At 44.3% G+C, this 19368-nt stretch overlaps 1 protein-coding gene across 1 annotated transcript; it reads left to right on the forward strand.

The window, feature by feature from the left end:
• The first annotated feature begins 895 nt into the window (after positions 1-895).
• On the forward strand, positions 896-3309 carry LOC101753327 (vacuolar iron transporter 1.2). Its single transcript, XM_004956694.2, has 3 exons — positions 896-1348; positions 2405-2490; positions 2571-3309. The coding sequence occupies exons 1-3, from the start codon at positions 1098-1100 to the stop codon at positions 2984-2986; spliced, it is 753 nt and encodes a 250-aa protein (XP_004956751.1). The 5' UTR covers positions 896-1097; the 3' UTR covers positions 2987-3309.
• Positions 3310-19368: the final 16059 nt, after the last annotated feature.

A 19368-nucleotide genomic window follows, 5' to 3' on the forward strand; every position in this document is an offset into this window, starting at 1 on the left:
CTGCCGTAATTATCTATTCTGTGCCCCGAACAGTAGTACACTGCTTGTTGTATGGAGCCAGTATTGCGCCAAAAACTCCAAAGTTTACCTTAGAAGGGATCAAAATTATTATTTTGTTCTCAAATTTTAGGCCCAAGCTTTTGGGCGGGGCGGCGGGTATGCCCCCAAAACCAATGCAAAATTCTACTAAAAGATTCAAATTGTGATTAAATTTGAAAATCTAATACTATTGATCCCTAACAAAGTAAACTTTTAGTTTCTGACTCTGCAACTGATATTGCAGGGGTTTAGATCCAAATGTGTATTGTTGGCGTCGATGGCACAATTTGTTTGATAGGGATCCGAATTGCCACCCTAGATGTATGCATGATATGCTAAGCGAACAACAGTTTTTCCTAAGGTAATGATTATAAACTCGTCCTCATCTAGTCATAAATTTAGAGGCACGTACTATAGTAGTATGAACTCTGATGACATATAGTGGCATAGGAGGAGGGGCGGGGTTGTGCTTGGCACTAAAATTTTAGAAAAAAATAATAATATTGATCCCTCTAAGGTAAAATTTGAGTTTTTGGCTCCACCACTGATCACATACTATAATGCAGTGCCATATAGTTGGAGCACTGATCCAATAATTACGCTAGTAATACAAAACCGCAGTTTTTTTTGCTCTCCTCTATTCTGTCAAAGAATATAGAATACCACGCGGGTGAAATCGGTCGAGGAAGATCATCACTGACACTGGTCATCACGGTACCTTTGTAAAGGCAGCCATTGCTTCTTCTTTTTTTGCGAATTAAAGGCAGCCATTGCTGCGCAGCCACAAAAATACTGCAACTCCCCCATGCCCAACTTGGTCATTTCGCCACCCCTGTTAACCCTATAAATCCCCCTCCCAGCCCTGCCCATTCCGCATCGCCTACACTGAAAACCTCGCAGCACAGCAAATTACAATCCTAGCACAAGCACCGCTGCCCACACCAATCGCTCGGAGATTAACCAAGCGAGCGCGCTTAATCAGCGAAGCACGCGAATTAACACACCAGCGATCTTTAATTTGTAGTGTGTGTGAGGGAGAGTTTGCATTTAGAAGAGAGATGGCGCTCAACGGCGGGAAGACGTACGTGCAGGACGAGGAGAAGCAGCGGCTGCTCCTGGAGGAGCACACCGAGAAGCACTTCACCGCCGGAGAGGTCGTCCGGGACATCATCATCGGCGTCTCCGACGGCCTCACCGTGCCCTTCGCGCTCGCCGCGGGGCTCTCCGGCGCAAACGCCTCCTCCGCGCTCGTGCTCACCGCCGGGCTCGCGGAGGTCGCCGCCGGCGCCATTTCCATGGGGCTCGGAGGGTAAGCCTGCGGCCTGCCTCGATCCTTCATGTTTCCCATGCGTGCTCCATCTCGAAAGTTCGCATCTCTCCATTATTTGCCTCGTCAGCAATCCGACATGCATAACAGACGCTGAGCTCACGTTGGCTTCTCTTGCCTTTGTTTCTTCCCCAAAAAGGTCGATGCATGCAGCAACTGAGCTACCGGTTTCAATTTAGAATCCCCTGCTCAAAAGGGAGATTGCTGGCGAAACCCAAAAGGAAAACTCCTAATAATCACTTGATTTAGAATGGGAATTCGTGCATGCAAAGATTTTCTGATGGTTATTCATGACATGCGTGGGTTCTTGAACTTTTACCAAAAATGATTTCACTCATGTTTTTGTTCCTCACCTTTCCTGCAATGCTGCGAATTCCTCATTAGAGCAGCGTGGTTTTGGCGTTCATGACACTCTTCTTTTCGGGCGACAATTTTCCTTGAAATTTTACTCCTTGCGTCAGGGTGGCTCTGGCATCAAAATCTCTAGAAGTTAATTAGTATAAACTTTTCTAGCACAATCCTTCTCTTCCAAATAAACCTCCAAAATAAATCTTTCTCTTCCAAACAGGCCTAAATGTTAGCGCCAACCATTTTTTATGAATTAGTACACCCAACTATGTTAGGACCCTTGAGCCTTGACTGAAGAAATCAAAATGTTAGCTGAACTTTGCCTACAGTGGATTTCTACAGGCACAGTACAGAAATGTCATTTATTATTTTGGCCGGAGAAGAATATAGTAAGATATTTGAGGCAAACTAGCACCTCATTTCTCTCAAAAAAGACATCACAAGAGATGCAATTGCTGCTCTATACCCTATTCAGGAACCATTATTCAGATTTCAGAAAACAGTTTTCCAGAGACAGGAATCAAACCCCTCAATGCAATGCAGAGTCCTCTTCTGTTTCCAACACAGCTGCGAGTCCGAGCCCACCGAGAAATTAACGGACGCGCATGCATTTCGGCCCTAACTAAACTGAGCCCATATGATGTTTGAGCCCAACTACCCCAGTCGAACTGACCTTCTGCGCTGTTGCAGGTACCTGGCGGCGAAGAGCGAGGCAGACCACTACAACCGCGAGCTGCAGCGCGAGCAGGACGAGATCGACACTGTCCCCGACGTCGGTAAGCAACCGCCGACGACCTCCACAGCTTCATTCATAATCTCACATGGCTCCCTGACCATCATCTCCTCTCTCTCGCAGAGGCTGCCGAGATCGCTGACATCCTGTCGCAGTACGGGCTGGGCCCCGAGGAGTACGGCCCCGTGGTGACCTCCCTCCGCAACAACCCCAAGGCGTGGCTGGAGTTCATGATGAAGTTCGAGCTCGGCCTCGAGAAGCCCGAGCCCCGGCGGGCGCTGGTGAGCGCCGCCACGATCGCGCTCTCCTACGTCGCCGGCGGGCTCGTGCCGCTGCTCCCCTACGTGTTCGTGCCGCGCGCCGAGCGCGCCATGGCCGTGTCCGTCGCCGTCACGCTCGCCGCCCTGCTCTTCTTCGGCTTCGTCAAGGGCCGCTTCACGGGCGACCGGCCGTTCCTCAGTGCCGTGCAGACCACCGTCGTCGGCGCGCTCGCCTCCGCCGCCGCCTACGCCATGGCCAGGGCCGTGCAGTCCATATGATGATCATCAGCGATGAAGGAAGCAGCTAGTAGTAATTAAGCCTGGCTACTTGCTAATTATATATATGCAGATGCAACGAGGAACGAAAATAAGTCCAGCTATGTGTATGTGGCTATATACGGTCACTACTGGTCGGCTGGTAGCTGTGCAGATGGCAAGGTGTAGTGCAACTGTACTACTGGTAGTGTATTCTGTTTGCTGGTTGCGTGTAGTGAGTGTTTTAAATGTTGTGTTGTGTTGTGTTGTGTTGTGTTGTAAGGAGATGTGTGGATTATTTAGGCGAAATCAAAGTATGGGCTGCTGGGCTTTGGATCGACTGTCAATCTTTCTTTGTGGCGGCAGATGACCGAAATGGGCTGGTTGATTTGGCAAGCGGAGGCCCAAATTCAGTTTGCTCTGGGCCTTCTCTTTTTTCTTCTTCTTATTATCCTTTCAATAAGTTCAGCGATTTCTGCATCTTGGTGGCATCTTGCAATACTATATAGTTAATCCACCACCACTTACTTAGGATGTTTGATTCTGGCCTCTCAAGCTCGCCAAACGGCACCCTCAAGCAAAAGTTTTCTTTTCACATCAAAGGGGATCGAGACCTCATGCTGATTGAGTGAAATGCCAGTGGCATCTTGTTGGTCAGTCACAGAGATAACGACTTGGGCGTGGGCAATTGGCCGCTGCAAAGGTAAAAAGGTTGAGAGGTAAAATCTGCTGATGAAACAAAAACTGAAGGACCCGTTGCCCAATTGACACAACCTTTTTCAGGCTGTAATTAGTTGGTATAAAGTGGGATCACTGAAAGTCTGAAACTTTACACTATACTGCCAAATTCGCCTTTCCCGGCCTGGAAAAAAAAAGAATTGAGATATTGCACTCATGATCAGCACTTTCTCACCAATCAATCATCCTAAAGCCAATCAGAAGCAATCCTCAGAGAACAAACAGATTGCCTTTAATGTTCTACAAATTTTTCCCCATGTAGGAGTACTGTATGTGAGTGGCAGTGTGATAAAGAATCCTCCCCAAAAAAAACAAGTGTGCGCGATAAAAAGGATCGAGTAGGGCAAGTAGCTAGGGTAGGATGTGATTGTGGACTTGTGTGAAGCGTCCAGGTAGACCTCCATTAGAGTAGAGAGAGATTTGGAGCATGCTGTGGCAACTGTGTCTATGGCCTATGGATGGTGAATCATCCCTGACTTTAGTGCGTGATGGGCAGCATTCGGAGCCCAGCACTGGATGGATGATGGGTAGAGACCATTCCTCCAAGTTGCTGGATTTTGGCAATCATGGTTTCGGATTCTTGTGGACTCCATCGGTATCATTCCGGTTTGATCCGGCCGGTATGTCTTGTTCATACTTTATACGTACAAATGGGTTTATATGCTCCAAGATGATGTTCGTTCCTATGCTAGCTAGAACATTGGAGCCTCCTGAAAAAGGAAAAGAAAAAAAAGACAGGGCAGGACAAATACCTTCAGCTACATTCAGAATCAGATAAACATCGCCGTCCAAGTGCTTTTGAAAAACGGCCACAATGCCGAACGTTACGCATCCTAAAAAAGATTCAAGTAAATCATTGAGAGTACATATTTTGTATGGATGTCAACGTGTAGTAGGCTTTTTCTCTCTTCTCTCTTCTCGGAGAAGCATTTCCTGCGGGAATCTAGGCACAAGCGATGTCTGCCTCGTTGAGGCAAGGGGCTAATCATGGGCGCGTGCTTCTCGAAGCCAAGCCGGCCGCAGCAGCAAAGGCGAGAGATCTAGGGCACCAGCATCCTAGTGCAGCTTACTGTTTGGATGAAAGCAGATCAGTTGGCCACCCGATCCGGGCGCGAGGTGCTGCCTACGCCCATGTGGCTAATCCTGGATCTCTCTCTTTCTCAAACATGTTCATTGAACCTGTACGCTGTTGCTAGCCGAGAGTTCATTGGATCGATCCGTGTAGGTTCCACGGCCGGAGACATCCATGTTCTTCTCAACAAGACCGCACACCACTTAATGCTTTGCTCTGAATTACTTTCGCCGCAAATGAACCTAGCTTTTGGTCCTGTCAAGTAATGTGGATCGATGATGTGCCAGATGGTGCGCCTCCTGTTGTGAAAAGAAAATGGTGAGTGGGTGTGTGAATGTTGGAAGGGATACGGTTGGTTCTCAAGATGTCCAAGTCTTGCAAATTGGTGCATAGTAGTTTACGTATGTTTTCGACATAGTACTTCACTTCATCCCGGATGCTAAAGCCCAAAACAATCTCCATGTTTATATTCTTATGACAAATGGAAGGAGTATTTTAGTTTATAGTCGCTGCAATCACTAGAGTAAGTATCTTTGGGTTATTTGCAGCCAACATCTTAGATTTGCCTTCAAATTTAGTTTCAAAATATTTTAAATTTTTCCAAATTTTTATATGTTTCGTGCTAGTAATTAATGGTCAAATTAGTATCTTGGTGATAGTACTGTCGTTATTCAAAACGTCACTCTTTTGTGACTGGAAGGAGCATATGTGCACTTTATTTTATATTGGTGCTCAAGTTTTGCTCCTATACCTGTTACCTCTTCTAGAACTTTGCAATATGGTATTTAAGAGATACTCTTTTTATACGTTTCCTAAAACATTTACATTTTACATATATCTTTTTCATTGTGAATTGCTCTACCTTTGGTTTGGATCTCAGCTCACAAGATCGTCACACTGAAAGAAATTGTATTACTAGAAATTTTATGATAGAAAATACGAAAATGCTAGGGCTCGGCCGTCCGGAGCCACCAGAAATATCGAACGTAGACGTGGACGCGTGGCACGTTTTTATCAACAAACCTTGCGCTCTCTGCCATATCTATTTTTTCTCTAATACTGTTGCTTGCTTCCACCTTGCTAATGTCTCCATCTTTCTTCATTCCCGGATGCATCTGCTACTCTCTTCTCGCTTGCTACCGCCGCTTGTAGCTGCAACTCCTCCTGCCCGCATCTCCTAGAACTGGGGGCGTGCTTCTAGACGAGAGCTGAGGGCCGTGCTTCTAGATGTCTACAGGGATGTCTACAGGGGTGGAGATGGAGGTGGAGGTCCCTCTCCCCCAGCTCCTCCTCCCTTTCCTCCGGTTGAGGTGGGTGGCAGACGCAGACCGAGCAGCGCGGCGCAACACAATGAGTGAGAGGGCGGTGCGCGGAGAGCTCATCCGTCGTGACATGATGAGAAGATGGTGCACGGCGAGCTCGCGAGCTCATTTCCCTCCTCTAGATGTGCAACACATAGGGAGTGCTCTGGTCGGAAGTGGAGTCAGATCTGTTGGTGTTGATTGGAGTAATAGGATGGCAACGACGACATGACCTGGTGCGTGGAATATGTTGTTGCGATATGTTATTTCTAGGTGTTATACTATATCATTTTGTATGTTGCAATAGGTGATTCTGGATGTTTCAAACTTTTTCCTTTGATGTTGCAGTATGAGGATTTTTTTTGTTGCGCTCTTTCTTGATGTTGCATAAGAAGCTCTCCAATGTTTCAATGGTCACTATATCATTTTGTATGTTGCAATAGGTGATTCTGGATGTTTCAAACTTTTTCCTTTGATGTTGCAATATGAGGATTTTTTTGTTGCGCTCTTTCTTGATGTTGCATAAGATGCTCTCCAATGTTTCAATGGTCACTATATCATTTTGTATGTTGCAATAGGTGATGCTGGATGTTTCAAACTTTTTCCTTTGATGTTGCAATATGAGGATTTTTTTGTTGCGCTCTTTCTAGATGTTGCATAAGATGCTCTCCAATGTTTCAAAGGTCAATTTTGCAAAGTTGTGATCCTTTTGAAGAGAAGATCAGATGTTATTCGAGATTTTCTATTCAAGGTGTTGCAACTTGTGATTTTTATTGTTGCAACGTGTCTATTTTGAATGTTGCAAGAAGCCATCCGAGATGTTTCATGCACGTAAAGGTGTTGCAAATTTATCTTGTGATGAATGTTGCGTGAAATATGACGAAATGCTGCGCAGGGGATTTTTTTATCCTATAAAGAGATGGATGGCATGCATAAGTTCCAAAACTATTTTTAGTGTATGTGTTTTATGTTGCAAGTGTTGATTTTTTTTATGTTTCCATAGTTATTTTTCAATGTTGCGATGGAGCGTCCGATAAAAAAAATTATCGGACGTCCGGGCGCTAGCATGTCCGTAGAAAATATATTGTTTGTTTAGATTAAGGAAAAAACATTCGGTCTTAACATTCACATTTGAATATCTACGACCACAAAGTAACACATATAGTCACATAGCTAGAAGCTACACGAGTACTTAGACTCCAAACCTCCAAACGAGGAACACAAAAGACAAGAAAGAAAGAAAATAAGAAAGAAAGCTTGAAAGACTAAACTTCGAGCTTCTTCGACGTCCTTCCTTCAACCTTACTTTGGTCCTTATGCAGCAACAAATGTTTCACGTTAGCTGTCTTCTTAGAAACTTTTGATGTAAGTATCGTCGATGGTCATGTCCTGCCTGGTAACCCTTGTCATCTAGAAACCGCACTGAGTCGATCTCTACCACGCAAATAGATCGGGCACCGCCATTGCTCCAAGCTGACCATGGTGTCGCCATCAAGGACTCCAAGACGATGCCTCAAGAGGAGAGCAACATCTCAATGCTGCCGCCACCCGAACCAGTAAGTCGGTTATCTAGTTTTCACCTGGATCTGTCCCTGTATGTTGAGGTTCTCATGGTAATGCCTTCAAAAAGGAAAACGATGCCCCTAGCACCGTCATCATCGGCAAACGGTCGACCGAGCTAGGCTTTCGCCTGAGAACCTGCACAACCACAAAAAGCATTGCACGACGATCGTGGCTGCTCATCAGATTGCCCATAGGGCACCCAGCAGGGCCCTGAAGGGAGGGTGGCAATTGGAAGCGAGCTCCCCATGGCGGCGGCCACTGGAGGTGAAGAAAGTGCCCTCCTCCCAAAGCTCAACCCAGGAGAGGTCGGCTCCGTGCGTGCCGCCGCCCTACCGTGGGCCGCCACCGCCACCCTTCCACCATCACCACCGCGGGCTACCGCCGCCGCTGCTAGCCGTTGCGGCCACGGGCCACCGCCGTTGCCGCCGCGGACCCCCACTAGTGCCCCATGGGGAACCGCTAGGAGAGGCCCCAACGACCAAGGCGGCACCGGATCTGGGCTTGCGGATCCAGGGCCGTCAACCACCGCCAACAACCGAGAGGGTGGGGGAGGATGTAGAGGGGGAAGATGGGATTCCGTGGGAGAGGAGATGCGCCTGCCGCCGCCCTCACCGCGGCCAGACAGGCTTGCATCGGCGAGATCTGGCGGCGGCGGCAAGGGGGAGAGGAGGAGGGGGTGGCGCTAGTGGTGGGGGTTGCGGTGCCGCTCGAGTCGCCCCTGGGCGATGCGGGGGTGAGCGGGTTCAAAGTTGTACTTAGTCTTAGTTGAGGTCGATCGAAAATATATTGTAGCGATCATATATAGACTGCATCTGCATGCCGATACAGATCATAAACGAAGCCACGGAATAAAAGGCCATCTAAAGTGGTGAGGTCTTAATTAACCAAGTAGCCAATTCATCCTGTTCTTCTGAATCTCTTTCTGAGGTGGTCAATGATGTTGGCTGCTGAGTTCTGCTACATTCGCTATCCTTTCGGATAGCAGTAGCACCGAAAATTTCTGCAGCGGGCATACAGTGGATGGGACCATGTGTGCATTGTGGGCTCGAAAAACACATGATAAATTGAACAATGCGGCCGGCCGCGCGATGGAAATAAGTCAGTGGCAATGAGTGGTCCCATGAATCATGCCGGCTAAGAATTTTTAGTACATAGCACATAGGTGGCTTCTCCACCTTTAGTTGTGTTATATCTCTTGATTTCATCAAGAGAAAATCAAAACATCCGAATGATTGTCGAGAGTTATGTCTCCTGTGGAATAATAGTTGTCGCCAAAGGTTATCTATGAGTGAGTGATGTTTATATCTCCTTTAAAATTATTTTGATATATACTCTATGTATCTCAATAACCCTAGATGACCAAAACTACGTTAAAAATCAGCAATTATATATGTCTAAAAAAATGATGGCCAAAACAATAACTTGTTAAAATTGTAGAGAATCGTTATTGCACGCATGATATCGACGATGTTGCAATGTAAGACGTCTTAGTTTCGTTCTAAGTTAACTTTTTCTAACTTTGACTAACTTATACAATAACAAATAATGCATACCAAGACATATTTCATGACAAATTTAATAAAACTAATTTAATATTATAAAAATTGGTGTATTTTTAAACAGTTTTATTTAAAATTGGAGAAATTTGATTTAGAACAAAACTAAATTGTCTCGCATTTTTCAACAGGTGGAGCACCACCTAGAGATTTCTCAAAATATAACTTATATGCGTTTACCTTGACCATTGAATTTCGGTTAATGAGTCGCAAAATAAAATTTTGCCCAACTGAGATCATATCCATCACTGAGGGGGTGTTTGGCAGCACTCCGCTTTCAGGAAAATTTGCTCTGCTCCACCAACTTCAAAAAAATCGCAACCAAATGCGTCTAGCTCCACCAACTCCGGCTCCAGAAAAAAAGTGGAGCAGGGGGTCAGATCCACGTATTTGGTGGAGTACCTCAAGGGGTTGCTCCAAAACCCCCCCTTTTCAGACCTCCTCTTGGAGTTGGTGGGTATTTACCCACCATTGCCACCCATTACACATGTACCGTTTCGATTCAAAAAATAAAAACTCCCGTCCGCCACCCCCCTATCTCATCGCCTACTTCTCTTCCCGTTGCAGACCACCACCGCCGCCTGGATTGGGCGCTGCCGGCCGATTGGGCCGGCGAAAATGGATGGATGGCGCCTAGATTGAGCCTCCGCGCGGTGAGCTCCACTCGGCGGTGGTGAGCTCGAGCCTCGGCGCGTGCAGCAGCATCGGGCAGCGACGCCCCTCGCGCGCCATGGCCGCATGCGGGTCTAGGCTACACCGCTGCTGGCGGCCTGGACACTCCACCGGATGAAGCCGGCCGCTGCCGCACCTTCGGGATGTCGAGCCGAGCATCATCCACTAGGCGACGCCAACGGGTTGCTTCCAAATCGTCACCACCGTCCAATCGACCACCGTAGCCATGCGCCATTGCTAGCCTTGTCGCCCCGATTCACCGCCCAAGGTCGCCACTAGAGCAAACCAGCACCGCTAGGAGCTTCACGAGGTCGAGCAGAGCACAGCCAGCCTGCTCCCTCACTCGTCCGCCTCCGAAGCACCGCCGCGACGTGACGCACCGCGCCGCCTTCTGTTACCTCCACTTGAAGCTCGCGGCGTACTAGGTACTACGAGGTTCTCCGTCACAGTCGATGCCGTGGGGACATGGCGTTGGACTCGAGCTGCTCTGAGCACACATCAACGTATCCGACTTCATGTTGGCTAGTCATTAGCTCCTAGATCGGCCCAACGGCGGGCGGCGAGCTGCTGTTGTATGTGCGATTGGGTGAGATGCAACAACGCTAGTTGGTGAAATTAGAGCACCAGCTGGTTGCTCGAGGATTGAAGCTGAGGGAGAGCTACGTGCTTTGTGCTGGATGGATTCAGGGGAGAGGAGTGGCATGGGGGACATGCTTCGGTGGATTTGATTTGAAGGGGTCGGTGAATTTCTTGCTTACTGAGATGAACAGATCGAGGAAAGAGTTGGACATCGGTGCTTTGATGAGAGGAAATTGGAACTTGGGATGGTGGCGTGCTTTTGGATACTTGTACGAGCAACATCGTGATTTCGAGGACGACGGTGAGCAGCTCTTCGACGACGCCCTCGCCATGGCCTGCGGGGCCACGTCAGAGCCGCCCATGGTGCGGAAGGGAAAGGAGAGGAGAGAGGAAGAGGTAAGGAGAAAAGAGAAGACAATAACATCTAGGTCCATTCACAAGGGGTAAAATAGACTATTCACAATAAGACACTGTGTTTTTGGAGCTGGAGCACTGCAATCAGCCAAGCACGTACATAAGCTCCATGATTTCCTGGAGTTGGTGGAGTGGAGCTAGAAAAGTGTGAAGCCGGTAGAGTGAAGCTGGTTTTTGTGAGGTGGAGTGCTGCCAAATACCCTTAAGTAAAGGATCATGCATTTCTATCGCAAAATAAGAGTGCATGATCTATGTTATGTTTAGATCCCGAGAGCTGGATGAACCTTTTTTTTTAAGTAAAGGCAGGAGCGCGGCCGAATCATGTAGAGGAGGAAGCAATGTAGGTCTTACAAGAGTTCTATTACATAAAAAATTAAATTCACTCATTGAAATGCTAAATTGCTAACGGTTAACATGGAAAACAAAAAACAACTACGATACAATGGGTGCTCCGACCGCTTGCTGTGTCACAGCAATCTCCTCCTGATGAACCAAAATACCGGCTGCGATTCACCAATCAAGCTGGACGGTCCCTCTAATGGGTTGGACAGGATCCCTTTGTTCGGGCTTTCAAAAGTACTTTGACTTCAAAAAAGCCAAAAGCTAACCAAAAGGATGGGCTGCGACCACTTGAGCAGCTTCTTTTTAGTTCAATTCTCGCAGCACTTGAGCTCCTGCTTCAGCTCCTGCTTCCACCAGCTGTGGCGTCCAAGTTTTTCTCAAAATTACCTACTACCATCGGTTATATGCGTACCGGTTCATCCTCCTCCTCCCCACGCCAGAACACGCGCACGCGCACGGGGATGGAGCGCGGGTTCGCCGCCCCACCGCTGACCGCCCTCCCTACCGTTGCCCCACCGCCGGCTGCCCTCCCCACCGATGGCACCCCTATCCGACCGCTTCCTCTCCTCCTGGCGGCAATTCCAGGTAGCGGCGGCCCTCTCCGACTCCCTCCTCTCCCGGCAGCGGCGCAAAAGGGGGTCGGCGGTGGTGCTACCTCCGCCCGGTGATTGGTCGCCAGCAGCCATCCTCCCCACTCTGGTTCGCGGCCGCCGCTCGCGAGGTCGCTCCCGAATTCGCTCCGCCACCACTCGTGAGGTCGCTCTGCTGCCATCGTGGTCTCCACCGCCGCCGTGGTCTCTGCCCCAGCCGACGCGCCCAGGTCGGCGAGCCCCCGGCCGCCACTACTCCTTCGCGCCTCGGCTAGTGAGAGGAAGGAGGAGGGGTTAACGAGCGGGGTCAGCTCGTCAGTGAGAGAGGGAGAGGGTTGAGTGGGAAGGCTGTGGATGATACGTGGGATCCGCTTAACAGTTTTCTCAAAAGCCACAGCTGCCCAACCAAACGGCTTTCGACTTTCTCACAGCCCACACCTCGCAGCAGCTTTTCTACAGCCCATAGCGCACAACTACTTTTCCAAAAGCCACAGTTCAACCAAACACACCCACGACTGGTTGCGCTAGTGATGAAATGAAATAAAAAAAAATTGAAGACACAGTGCATGGACGATGCGACATACAGTGCCACGTGTGTCGTCAGTCAACGTCAACACGTATCTTTCATGCTCGCTTCCTTTGCTCTCACTCCTTGTCTGAAAGTTGCTGCTAATACGAAACGAAAGGTGGAAACAAAAAGAATGGCCATCCATGCATATATATATAATCACATACCTTTTTTAGTTTATGTTGTACTCCCTCCATCCTAAATTACTATTTATTTTGACTTTTCTAGATACGTAACTTTTGATATGTATCTAGGTATTATGTATCTAGGTATTATCTAGGTGCATACAAGAGCTATGTAGCTAGAAAATCCAAAATGAATAGTAATTTAGGATGTAGGGAGTAGAAGAGAGTCGGATATGCTTGGCCGGCCAGTTGCTGCAGGCTTTAACGTGCAGAAACGGGACAAGCAGTTCTAATCTTAGTAAAGACGACAGGAAATACCGAACAACTTTTGATTCGGTGCGTTATTTGTTTAATCGGTTAAGTTAATCCCATTGGTAATAATGCTTATCCATCTCATTAAAGCTTTTGTTTTAGCAAGCATGCATCGACAATAGATCTAAGTGAGTGCTCATCTTTCCACCGAGCTTGTTTTGGGGTGTGCACTGTGCAGTACGTGTGTGTGTTTATAATTTAAAAATATTAAAGTATTTCTTGGTATAAAGAGATTTTAATAGTCTTACGCACGCAACTGGTCAAGCTGATCGACACACTAGATTGAATTTAATGCAGAAAAACCAAGAAAAATAACATGTTGTACTTATACTTTATGGGCTAAATAAGTTGTCAAATGCTACACCCTTGTTTAATTGGACTACATTCGCAAACATGGATTAGCGATTATATGTGGAACCATCTCTTTAGCTTGATGTGTAAGAAATAAAAATCTTTTTTTTTATCTTTAACAGAAGTAGGCAAGTAGGCACGTCGTGGGTCCCTTTCATATATAGCCATGAAAAAGGATAACTCTAGACTACGAGGAGCACGTAATTAATTAATTGCTAAGATGCAGGCTTTGGTGGTTTTGTTAGGTCCGATCAGTTTTTCTTCTTCTTTCTTTGACGTGTCTTGAGGACATAGGCTAGCAATTAGTACAATCTCTTAGTCCTAATCATCCTAAGTCACACATTGGTCCTGTTTGGTTTGAGTTGCTTATTATAAGCAACTAAAAGTTGTTTATTTGTAGTTACTTATTTTTAGCTATAGGTGTTTGGTTTGAGTTGCTAAACTGCATTGAATGAGGTTGCTTTTGACATATTTGCCCCTAATAATTACATACCATCCCATTTCTCACTCCTCATAAATGAGGACGGGGTAAAGACCACCTTTTAGTGCTTATGGGCTAAAAATAAGCAGCCCCATAAGTAACCCAATAAGCAAGGGTGATTGGTTTCATAAGCAAATAAGTTGCTTATTTTTAATTGCTTATGCATAAGCAACTCAAACCAAACAAGACCATAGAGGAATATCCAAAAGTTCCACCTCAGGTTGGTCAAGGCTCTTTATAGCTTTGCTTATCAAGAATCCAACCAAATCCATGTATACGACCACGTTTGCGTTTTCCATTGGTTGTTCAGTTATCATTCACATTTATTATATCCTAAAAGTTGGTTACACGTGTTTGGAAACTAGCAAGCAAGAAGGATGGGAATATGATCTTGAAATTTAGAGGGAGGGTAAAAATTAAATAAGCTACCCTCATGTATTGGCTCGTTTTTTATTTATCTTTGTGAAGTTATATTCACACATAATTAATACATACACATTTTTTATTAGCACTACTTTATGGAGATTTAATTAACTACAGAACTTCTAGTACATTGCAATGCAATAAAACAACATCACGATCCTTCGGCCAATGTTTCCTTTTTTTTGTAAAAAGCATCATTTACTTTCTCAGCCGGAACTGCTTAATCATCCTACTTTCTCGATCGCCAATCTGATGATATTAGTTGGATACATATTAACTCAGAATATAGTATTTCCAGCAGATAAGAACTGGTAGTCTGCTACAATGAGTTTGTAATCAACGTCGCGCCGGCTCAATCAAATTAACTCGGAGAAGCGGTCGATCAAATTGATCGTATAAAGATATATGTCCGCGCATAGGGAACATACCCAACTGATAGCTGCTAGCTCATGTCAAATACAAGGCTAGCCTCACCGATCGCCGCAAAAGATAACAAAACTGGTAATAGTTGGATAATAGCCTTATCTAAAAAGAAACGTTGATGCTGGAAGATACAAAATTAAAAGGTTATATATAGAGTTTATCAGAGAGGAAACCAACAACTCACCGTGATCTGTCAAAACAAATGAAAGAACCGGCGGCGTCAACATTGAGATGAATGATGCTCGAGATTATCCCACCATGAATGTAATCCAGAAACTAAAGTCCAAAAGATTGCGATATTACACTAACTAACGCACGGGTTTATATGGGTAGTATGTGCACAAGAGACAGTTTGCACACTAATCATGTTAATGATTGTTTCTCTCGCTTGACCGGTTGCTATTGCGCATCGACCATCCACTGGGTGCTTGAGCTAGCTGGATTGCGATGCTGTAAAAAGAGTGAAGATAACGAAGTACTCCTATATGGTATATACATTAGTATATAACATCATGTCATTAGCCCTAGTTTGCCCAAGTTGTTGCATTGTCTTTTTCCATGTAGTTTCTCCGCATACGTACACACGTCCCGGTAATTGATGTTAACCCTCCATAGCTGATCCTAATCCTACTTGTAATATTAACCTTGGGACTCTCATCCACCGGAAGATATATAATAAGATAGGTTTTATCCTAATCAACCTTTGCTGGAGATACTACTATGTGAGAGGTGGTCCATTCGTTCTTCTCCCTATCTCTGCACACTCTTGCTTTCTTCCCTTCAAATTAAGTTCATGTGCAGTCTCCGCCCCGTGTTTTGAACGAATCCACAGGGCGGGATTCTATATAGTATAAAACCTCAATTATTTTTTTAAAAAAAAATCATCTACATTCACGTGTTTCTAGAGTATGTGATCCTAAATTATCATCAGATTTTTTGAAATATAATCCCAAATTTTCATGTTACGACTCAGTCTACTAAAATGGAATATTGTGGAAAATGATGAACTACAAAGAAAAGGGAGATATTGAAAGACATGCCAAAATATCCATGAGAGCTTTTTTTTTTATATACTCTCATCCACCGTAGTATGTGTTTCTTTTGTTGTTTCTAACCATGACTTAAAGTGCGCCACTACATACAACAATATCATTTTTATTTTCAGATTCTTTTATGTTTCTTTCATGCCGAATCTAAAGGTTGATCCCCTAAAAATGATTTTTTTTCTTGAAACTAATATTTCTTTGGTCGTTCTATGTGTATGAAGTTGCTGCTACGGACAAATATGGGGCTGTTTGGTTCCTCTGACTTATTTTTAGCACATATTACATCGAATGTTCAGATACTAATTAGGAGTATTAAACGTAGACTATTTACAGAACCCATTATACAACTGGAGGCTAAACGGCAAGACGAATCTATTAAACCTAATTAGTCCATGATTTGACAATGTGATGCTACAGTAAACATTTGCTAATGATGGATTAATTAGGCTTAATAGATTCATCTCGTCGTTTAGCCTCCATCTGTGCAATTAGTTTTATAATTAACTCATATTTAATCCTCCTAATTAGTCTCTGAATATTCGATGTGACACGGACTAAACTTTAGCTCGAGGAACCAAACGCCTTCGTAATGAACTGGAGGGAGTAAATGTTGCCTTTTAACATGTATTCCTGTAATCACCCTTCTTAAGATCTGCATGATCTGACCATCTGTGTACCGTGTTTTAAAGAAAGTATTAAATCCTAAATCATCACAAAGGCTTTGACAAATAATCTGAATTTCCAAGTTACTTTAATTACAAGTAGCACAAAATTGTTCTTTCCGCACCAAGTGTTAATTATCAAAATGGAGAATAACAGCAAACGATAGATCAAAGAGAAAAGGAAGAAGAATGAAGACAAGTTAAATACAATATAATTTTCATGGTTGACTTATATTTCTTTTATTTATTCTAACACATATTTGCCTCAAAATGTCACACTACGCATATAAAAAGTCATTTGTACATTTAGATTATTTTGCATCTTATTACGCCTGAAAAAAGTTGTTGTAGTAGATACAATAGTACACAGTTGCCTTCGCATGTTCTACTGTAGAGGAATTAGCTAGCTAATAAACCAGGTTGCTGTTTGCCGGCGGCTTCACCACAACGTTTAAACTAATTGAGTGGTTAAGTATATGTGCACAGTGCAGTCATATCCTTAATTTCTTATCACATACTACCTCCGTAAAAAAAACAAGCTGTTTTAGAATTGTCCTAAGTTAAACTTTATTAAATTTGATCAAAATTATAGAAAAAAATACATATATTTATGGTATAAAATAAGTGTCATTAGATTTATTATGAGATATATTTTTTATAATATACTTATTTGATGCCATAAACATTGATACTTTTCTCTATAAATTTGATAGAAGTTGAGAAAATTTGACTTAAGATAAACCTAGAATAATTTTTTTTGGACGGATGGAATATACATACAGTGATACGCTGTCAATTCCAAATTTATATAGGTACGGTATCTTGACATATATGTGATGGAACATGAAATGTTGCTTTCAGGGACACTGTTTTGGATGAGGTTTTCGGTGTTATTTTCTATCATGTCCGTGTCTGACCATGCAAGCATTTTTGGCCTTTCGATTGGCGACGGGAAAATCGATCGAGTTGGGATCGCGTTAGTACTTGGTAGAGAGCTAGGATTTAAAGAATAATGGGAAATGCTCCAGGATGTGTAGATAGATTATGTAGATCCTACTAGTTTTTACATGGCCGACAGGCCGACTTGCCCTTATCGAGACGTCTTGTGATGGGCTGAGACAACGAGAAAGACACATATGAGAATGAAGGTGCCCCCACAATATCTGGATTTGACACATAAAAACTCGTTATACATTTTTTTAATGATACAGAGCTATATCCCAGATTTCGTAGAAAATACTTAAAAAGTTTCAGTTGTTTTTCTAATGAAAAACATGCATATTGAAAAAGAAAAGGTTGACGTGACTAGAAGAAAAGGAGGTCCGAAATAAATATGGAGCCCACCTTTTGTTGATTGATGAACGAAAGAAGACGTACTAAAAATATTATTCACACGATTGATGACGAACCAATACTAATGACCGTTTGATATTTTTATATTAATTCTTTTCAAACACTAATATAATTTAGTATTGTGTACCGTAAAAGATCTCCTTTCGAATCATCAAGGTATGATCATCGTAGGAGCGAGTGTGCGTGCGTGTATGTGAGCGTCTGCGTGTGTGATTCACAAATTCGAAAAAAAAGAGTAGTACAGCTGATTTTCCCCCTTGATTTCATATACGCCAGTTTCTAGTAGAAAAGGGTATATATGTAAAATGAGCATTCCAGTTGAGCAAGGATGCATGTGCACACAGAAATGGACACCATGCCGAGAAGGAAAATGCACGACTCACATGACCAGATGAGCTAGAAAAAGATGGCGCTTTGTGGAGGGAATCTATAATCAAGTCTCAAAGAAACACGCTACTGATCGTTCACATTTAGTACAGCAAAAACCCTAATCAGTACGCTTCTGAGCCCTATCTCCTAGTTGACTAGGAGCAAAGCCAGCTAGGCAAACCAAAGCACTCAGAAAGTCTTGGAAAACCAGGGGCTCTGGCACCTCCCCCAAAAGGCTGGACACACTTGCAAGTTCTTTCAATTTTTTTCCATCGAGAATAGCCATGAGGCTACCTAAATTCCTTTATTAGCCAGCTAGATTTACAAACAGAGGTTCAGCCTGAGGAACAGGCGTTCAAACCAATTAAACCAACATTTTTCACCTCCAAAGTGCAAATACCAAACAGCTGTTGAGTTTTGACGACGCAGAAACACCAAACATCCTCTGATCCGATTTATAATCTGCTTGCTACTTAGTATTTATGAGTTTATGACATGGGTTAGTATTAGTAGGAGTGGTAGATGCAGAGTACTCATCCATCCCAAATTATAAGTCATTCCAAGAATCTTGGAGAGTCAAATTATCTCAGTTTGACCAAATTTATATAATAATATAATAACATTTATGATGGTATCTAAGTATCATTAAATTTTTCATCAATTATATTTTCATAGTATACCTATTTGATATCATAAATATTTATAATTTTTTCTATAATTTTGGTTAAACTTGAGATGCTTTGATTTTTCAAGATTCTTGAAATAACTTATAATTTGGGATGGAGGGAGTACAGTGTAGACTCTGTTACAGATATTTTATGCTGGGGCCGGCCGGGAGCCGCGGCTGCTACGGCCGTGTCAGGCGAGTCGACGGGACAGTCCAGCCCGCCACTGCATGCGCCTGCTCCACATCCATTCCCCCACTCTCTCACTGCCTAGCGTGGGCATCTCCAAACACACTCGACTCGACGGAGCTCGGCTGGAGTCAAAACTTCATCACACGCTCCTGTAGTCCTGTCCGGAAGGAAAAGAAAATTGAACACATAATTAAGCAAGGCCATGTTTAGTTACTCCCAACTTCCAACTTTGACACTATGCAAAAAGAAGATTCCCCATCACATCAAACTTGCGGTACATGCATGGAGTACTAAATGTAGATGAAATTAAAAAGTAATTGCACAGTTTTGTTGTACTTTGCGAGACGAATCTTTTGAGCCTAATTAGTCAATATTTGGACAATAATTCACAAATACAAACGAAACGCTACAGTGTGCTACAGTGCTGTAACAGTAATTTGGCACCTCCCAAATTCGCCAACTAAACAAGGCCCAAGTCTTTGATTCGTAAGAACCGTGCCGCGTTTGTCCTCCAATCGCAAACCCGGCCGGAACTGACTCCTCTCCTGTCCTCTAGTTCACATGCCTCCTCGACCGCGCCGGCGCGGGTTCTCGCCGGCGAAGCGCCCT

This window comes from Setaria italica, chromosome II (genome assembly GCF_000263155.2).
Source record: "Setaria italica strain Yugu1 chromosome II, Setaria_italica_v2.0, whole genome shotgun sequence".
NCBI lineage: Eukaryota > Viridiplantae > Streptophyta > Magnoliopsida > Poales > Poaceae > Setaria > Setaria italica.

Excerpts from the sequence above, each read along its gene's own strand:
- LOC101753327 (XM_004956694.2), top strand. The coding sequence starts at position 1,098 with ATGGCGCTCAACGGCGGGAAGACGTACGTGCAGGACGAGGAGAAGCAG. Across the intron at positions 1,349-2,404 it reads ATTTCCATGGGGCTCGGAGG|GTACCTGGCGGCGAAGAGCG; the intron begins GTAAGCCTGCGG and ends GCGCTGTTGCAG. Across the intron at positions 2,491-2,570 it reads CGACACTGTCCCCGACGTCG|AGGCTGCCGAGATCGCTGAC; the intron begins GTAAGCAACCGC and ends TCTCTCTCGCAG.